Source organism: Vespa velutina, chromosome 9, assembly GCF_912470025.1.
Source record: "Vespa velutina chromosome 9, iVesVel2.1, whole genome shotgun sequence".
Lineage (NCBI taxonomy): Eukaryota > Metazoa > Arthropoda > Insecta > Hymenoptera > Vespidae > Vespa > Vespa velutina.
Genome location: NC_062196.1, coordinates 6,666,577 through 6,674,076, shown reverse-complemented (window position 1 = coordinate 6,674,076; position 7,500 = coordinate 6,666,577). Strand labels below are relative to the sequence as shown.

At 28.1% G+C, this 7,500-nt stretch overlaps 1 protein-coding gene across 1 annotated transcript in view; it reads right to left on the bottom strand.

Moving 5' to 3' along the window:
- Positions 1-3,508, bottom strand: part of LOC124951727 (single Ig IL-1-related receptor-like) — a 43,420-nt gene extending 39,912 nt beyond the window's left edge. Inside the window, exons 1-2 of the mRNA XM_047500535.1 lie at positions 3,400-3,508; positions 2,385-2,643 (exon numbers count right to left, since the gene is read on the bottom strand). Of these exons, the coding sequence (XP_047356491.1) occupies positions 2,385-2,643; positions 3,400-3,508 (368 nt within the window). The remainder of the gene's footprint in view (positions 1-2,384; positions 2,644-3,399) is intronic.
- Positions 3,509-7,500: the final 3,992 nt, after the last annotated feature.

Sequence of the window (7,500 nt, the reverse complement as noted above, 5' to 3'; positions counted from 1 at the left end):
CAAAAAAAAAAAGAAAAAGAAAAAAAAAATAAAAAGAAATATAATAATACTTTGTCGAATATTAATTTTCTACAAATTGATTATATATATATATATATTTATATATGTGACGACATGTCAAATCGATTAATCCCATAAAACTCATAATGGAGAAATATAGAAATTGAATGATGAAATAATATAAATTACTATTTAAAATTATCTTTAAAATACAAAATTCAAATAAACATTGTAGAATGTTAATGAAGGACTTGCTGTCATACGTTTGCTAATGCTGTCGCGCATTTGAATTGTATTATTATTGAAAATGATTTAAATTGAAGTACGTATTAAAATCAGATTGTCTTCTGAAATAAATTATTTCTTTTCTTTCCTTTTTTTTTTTTTTTTTTTTTTCGATGGTCAATCAAATTTTGTCATTTTAATCGTATTAAATAAATGTAAATTGGAGAAATTCATTATAAATTTGAAAAAGTATGGACTTTATCGAGTCGCTCTAACAATTAAATTTTTTTTTAATTCAAAAAATGAATTCAATCGATTTGGCATCTGAAAGGTTCATATATATATATATATTTAAAAATTATAATAATTATTAATAACTTTTATAAGAATTATTGATAATATATATGTATATATATTTAATGTTAACTCGTTCTCTTAAACTGTACTTCTCATATGTCAAAATGAGAAGTATTTTTTTTTTTTAGGTTATCATTAGAACAAAAATATCATGACGTTTATCACAGTACAATTATCGATCATTGTAATCACGATAGGATACATTTCATTCATACATACGTGCACACACACACACACACACATCAATATTTCCTCGGAAAAAAGAGTACTATTTAACATCATTCAATACCAATACAATCGATTGATTTGACGTTAAAGAATATTTCAAAGAAAAAAAAAAAAAAAAAAAAAAAAAACAATACAAATAATAAAATAAATAAATAAATAAATAAATAAATAAATAAATAGATAAATAAATAAAATCGATGAAAAATAAGTCGTTTCTAATAGTCCAATGATTAACGTTAAAAAGAAAATTCTTATCCTAAAGCGATGATGCTTCTATAAATTGGGGGATGAAAGAAAAAGATAGAAGAAGAAGAAGAAGAAGAAGAAGAAAAAAATCTTGGCGATATACGAAGGAAAGGAATGATATTTGAAATGATCGATGAAGAAAATAAAATTGAAAGTAGAGATATAACTTCGCGTTGGGAACATCTATGAAACGATATCTCTCCATTGCAAGGAGGAGCTTATAAACCGTTCGAAAACGTTCGCGATTGGAGTTGGAAACTCGTTCGAACCTGAGGCAAGCAAGCTTGGTTGGTATAGAGAGAAAGAGAGAGTGAGAGAGAGAGAGAGAGAGAGAGAGAAAGAGAGAGAGAGAGGGGCACACACACACACACACATATATATATATATACATAAATAGATGGATAGATAGAAGTATGTATGTAACACACGCACGCTTATATAAACTCGATAGGAGTTTAGCTACTCCGAAACTTCGTGTGTCTCGGACGTATGAATTATTGCTCACGGCATATATAGAGGCAATACTGCACCCCTAAATGCCACCCTAACATCTCTCTCTCTCTCTCTCTCTCTCTCTCTCAATCTCTCATTCACTCTCTCTATTACTACTACTAGCTTGTAACTTTGCAATCTCCGTTTTCTCAGTATTCTCGTACATTCTAGAGTATCGTTGGATCGTACTCGGTAATAGCTCGAGTTCGAACGATAGGCAAAATAAACGATCACTTCAACGAGACATCTTGCATACGTCTCTTCCTATCTCTCTCTTACTAAGACTTCTGTCTCTGTCTCCCTCTCTCTCTCTCTCTCTCTCTCTCTTTCTCTGTTCTTAGCTTACATGCAGAATACATGTACATGGTACATATATAATTAACGTTTAAGTTATTTTCTTCGATTGGAAATAGAGTGTGAAATTAGATCGATTATGATTATGAAAATATTCAAGGACGTTATAATATTATTATCTACTATTATATGTAATTATAGAATTTTTCTATATACTTGCGACATATAATATATATCTTTTTATTTTTATCTATTTATGATAAATATTTATTCTTCCATATTGTAATATATATTTGTACGTTCTTACAAGAGAGTACATAGCGCGTATATTTTAAAGATCATTTCATTATCTTGTTTGTAGTAATACGTTATACGTATATTGTATATTACTTCTTGTTGTAAACATAATAGTCATATGTTCTAAATATCATTTTCAAACTTAAACATCTTTGCAAACAAAGTTCTATATATTTCCACATACACAGACATACACACACAAATATGTAGTATATATATATATATATATATTTTAGTGGATTTACCTGGATACTCTATGCTGTGCTATCCTACCATGGCTTGGTAATGTTACGTTACTGTCGCTTTTTGACCAGGTCACGGAGTTTTTGGCATCAGGAAGTTCCACTTTACCGAGATAAGCTTCGCAGAAGAGTCTTGCAGAGCCACCCAAAGGAACCAATTGCGATGCCGGCCTGTAAGTGGGCAATGGCTTTCCCGTGTAACCACCTGACTCTTCTCCTGAAAGCAAACGAGAAGAGGATGCAAACACGGTAAGAGGAGTAACTGAGACTTATCTAGCTACTGAAGTAACCAGAGAGAGAGAGAGAGAGAGAAGGGAAATATGCTTTAAAGTGATTCGACTACTCGTGAATTAAGAAACGACTATTAGGTCGACTACGACGACGGCTACAACTACGACTACGATGACTACGACTATGACTACGACGACGACGAAGAGTACTCGATAGTTCGTCGTTTAATTTACATTTTACTACTTTACTCTATCTCTTTCTCTCTCTCTCTCTCTCTCTCTCTCTCTCTCTCTCTCTCTATATCTCTCTCTATTTGTTTTTTTCTCATCACTTGATTTTATTTCATTTATTATTTTTTTTCTCTTTTTTTTTTTTGATCGCTCTTTGCGCAAGATTCACTTAGGTGTATGCATTTTTATTAAGAAATGATTTCTTTTTTTTCTTTTTAAAAAAACAATTTCATTTGAACAATTTTATTTTATGTATATATATATATATATATAAATTAATAAAAATAAAAAAAGAAGATGAAAATAAACGAAAGAAAAAGGAGTGGGGGAAGAAGAAAAAAGGACAAGCTCGTTCTCGCATTCCCATGAAATATTTCACAATTTATTATCATCTTTCTGATATATTCGTTCTTTCAATGTCACATACATTTTTTCTGTATTCTTCTTGTAAAACATACACCCCCTTATCCCCCATCCCATCCCATCCCATCCCATGCTTATGACATGCGTATTATTATTATTATTATTATTATTATTATTATTATAACCCGTCTCACAATATCCTCTCCATTTATCCATGATATCTTTGTCGGATGTTTCATACGTTGAAATTTCATTCGGCAGAATGTCCAGAGATTTACATCGTTTCAAATCCCCACCACCCATCCCCTCCTATCTCCCCCCGAAGAATATAGGATTCGTTCTAATGAAATTCTGATGCGATTAACTATTTAAAAAGCTATTGGAATCGATTTCCGTAATGCTTCGATTAAATCGAAAGGATTTAATGTAGGAGAAACGGAATTTACGGATATATAATAACGACGGGAGCGCTCGAGCGAGAATTATGTGATCTTCGATTTGATCTCGTTTGAAAGTTGGTAACGAAAAAATATAAAAAGATAGAGATACAAGAAAAGAGAGAGAGAGAGAGAGATAGAGAAAAAAATATACGAATTTAAAAAGAGATAATCAAATGGCTATTGGACAATAAGATAAATTTTTTAATACGCAAGCATATACGGATTTTATCCAATTATAATCCTATATATTTGTTCTTTCTCTTTCATGGATATTAAAGAGAGAAAAAGAAAAAGGAAAAATAAAAAGAAAAAAAAAAAAAAAAAAAAAAAAGAAAAAAGAGAGAAAGAAAACGCAAAAGCAAGCAAAGAAAAATAAGAAAAATTCTGTATTACATTCTCGTCTATATGACGGAGATATTAAAAATATTCGAAAACGAGATGACAATGAAGGATGTATTAACAAAAAAAGAAAAAAAAAAAAAAAGAAGAATAAATAAATAAATAAAAAAAAGTTAAGAAAAAAAAAAAGAAGAAAGAAAGAAAGAAAGAAAATCGTTGAGAAAAAAACCATGCCAAAAAAATAAAAATAAGAATAAAAGAAAATCGTGTTCGGACGTTACGTTAGAAAAAAAAAAAAAAAAAAAAAAAAAAAAAAACAAAAAAAAAGGAAAAAAAAAAAAAAAAAAAAAAAAAAAAAAAAAAAAAAAAGGAGCAGAGTCACACAATTTATCTGAATATTAGATTCAGAATTAAAATCTATCGACCGAGATTTTTTTTTTTCTTTTTTTTTGTTTTATTTTTTTCTTTATATTGTTACACAATAAATTTAATAGCTCGATATAATCATGGACGGACTAATTTCATTAATGGTTAATGTGAATTTTCGAACAGATTAGGGATACGAACACGACGACGGTTTATTGGAATATTTGGTAACGCTCATAGCCAAACGTTTCGAAACTATTCGCGCAGCTAAATATCGGAATATTTGAGAGCGAACGTGGATGGAGAGAACCCTTTACTGTCTACGAATTTTCGCGGTTTTAACGAAGATTAAATCGGTGCCATAGAATTTGGCATCGAAGAGATTCCTGGATTAGATTGTTCAAGTTAGGATTTCTCTTTCTATCTCTCTCTCTCTCTCTCTCTCTCTCTCTCTCTCTCTCTCTCTCTCTCTTTCGTAGTTCTAAATAACATTTGAATCAATTTTTAATTCTTCAAAGAGAGATCGTATTATAACTTTTGAATTATTAATTAACAAATTGATAAACTTGTGATTCTACAATCTTATTTTTTATTATCGGAATAATATCGAAATAGAGCTTTATCAAAAAATTTTCAACGCGAAGAAAAAGAAGTAGAGGAAGAACATAGAAAAAGAAAAGAGAAAAACGTAAGTAAAAAAAGAAAAGAAAAGAAAAAAAAAAAAAAAAAAAAAAAAAAAATAAAGAATATTCGACATTATGGTATAAAAACTTGTTCGTTAACGTTATAATTATTAACTCGTTAATTATCGGATTATTGCGCGTTGATAAAGACTGTGCTTTAATTGCAACGAGAATGAAAAAAAAAAAAAAAAAAAAAAAAAGAAAAAAAAGATTAGAAGAAAAAAAGAAAAACCTGCGGTATTATCGTTTCAACGAATCAATCGTTTGATAACTGTTTCATTTGTGTATTAAAAACTTTTAAAAATGTATCGCGTAAAAATCGCTTTCTCTTTTCTATTTTCTTTTTTCTTCTGTCTTTGGAATAGACGTTAATCGTAATCACGTTTAGAATACACGTCTCGAGAAAGCAGGGACGCGTTTTCTTAAACGTGGCACGTGGCACGTAGAGTCACGCGTACACGAAACCCCTTCAGCGACATTTAACCCTAAATGCTTGGTGCCAAGGCACGTGCACTCCTAGTACCTCTTTCAATTCACAAGAGACCACACGATTGCTCGTTTCCTACTACGACTTAAACATAACAAATACATGTCTATATCACGTAGCGAAAGAATTCTACGAAAGGATTGTGATTTGTATTTTTTATACATCGATCTGTCGCATTAGTTTTACAAATTTTGATTCATTTAACATTTCATTTACGATCTTAACAAATTATCCACATACACACACCCACACACACACACACACATATATATATATATATATATATATATATATATATTACGTGTATAAATTATCTTTAAATTATTTAATATAAAATAATATATATATATATTTTTTTTATATATCAACCTGCCGTATTAGTTTCATAAATTTTTATTCATTTAATATTTCATTTACTATCTTAAAAAATTATTCACACATATATATATATATATATATATATTATGTTTATAAATTATATTTACAATTATTTAATATAAAATAAAAGAAATATATATATATATATATCTATATATATATATATATTTTAAGTTCGTTCGAAATTTCGTAAGATAATATATTTTTCAGGTCATATAATTTTTATGAATTTTATTATATATTTAATTTCGTTAGAAAATTTGCGAAAGATCGTACATTTGTATCATATATACGAATATTATTTTTGTATAATTTTTTTTTTTTTTTTCTTTTATAAAATTTATCATTCCAACGTTACAAGAATATATAGAATTTTTATTTTCCATTATACACGAAAGATATTTTGTCTAATAATAAGAAATAAAACGAAAAACATATATGAGATAAATAGAATTAATGTTTTATTTTTTATTTATTTATTTATTTATTTTTTTTTCTTTTTTTTTTCCCTATATTCTCTTAACGACGATTAAAAACGACGACACAGACGCATTTTAAATGAATGGAATACTATGTCTCTTAGGAACATGATAGTAAGTAGAGGTAATATGATAGAAAATCATCGAGGCGTTCCATCTAACGGGTGTGGAATAGAAACAAAGCAACAAAGTTGAAGAGCTTTCTACTCGATTATCGATTTTTGACATTTGTCTTACTTATCTACATAATATATATATATATATATATATATGTACATTGTAGAAGTGTAACGTTAAGGATGCATGTTCGATCCTACGTTAATGTATGCGAGAATCCGTCAGATGCATCGTGTATTTTCTTCTTGGAAGTAAATACATCGTACTAAACTTCAAAGTTGAAAATACTTTTTGGGATAAAACACCCGTTAGATCATTCCGGATAGACTTTGAGTTCGGCCCTCGTTAAATATAAATTACTACTTAAGTATAGGCATATATATATATATATATATATATATATATATATATGCATACGTATGTATATATGTATGTAGATAGATATGTATATACATATGTACGTAAGATCGATTTTCTAACAAAATCAAAGTTTTATAAACTTGACGAGAGTTTCATGCTTGACGATATTCAAACGAGAGGAACACTTAATTAAGAAACATTCTTTATGAGACTAAAAGAAGAAAGAGGAGAGAGAGAGAGAGAGAGAGAGAGAGAGAGAGAGAGAGAAAGAGAGAGGGAGAGAGAAAGAAAACATCGAAAAGATTTCTAGCCAAATTTTGTAAGAAAAATTCAAATTTACAATTATTGTATACAACACACCCCTTTTTTTTATACGTATATATATATAAATATAATAATAATATAATAAATATAATTATATATATATATGTATTTAATTTTATTATATATATTATATTTATTTAATTATATATATATAATATATATATTAAAAAAAAAATATATATATTTTTTTCTTTTTCTTAATCGATAATAATAATAATAATAATAATAATTAACGTCGTTTGATATTATTTTCTTTCTCTGGAATTAATCGATAAATTTGTTTGTAGTACGTTGTAGTCTTTTTTTTTTTTTTTCTTCCTTT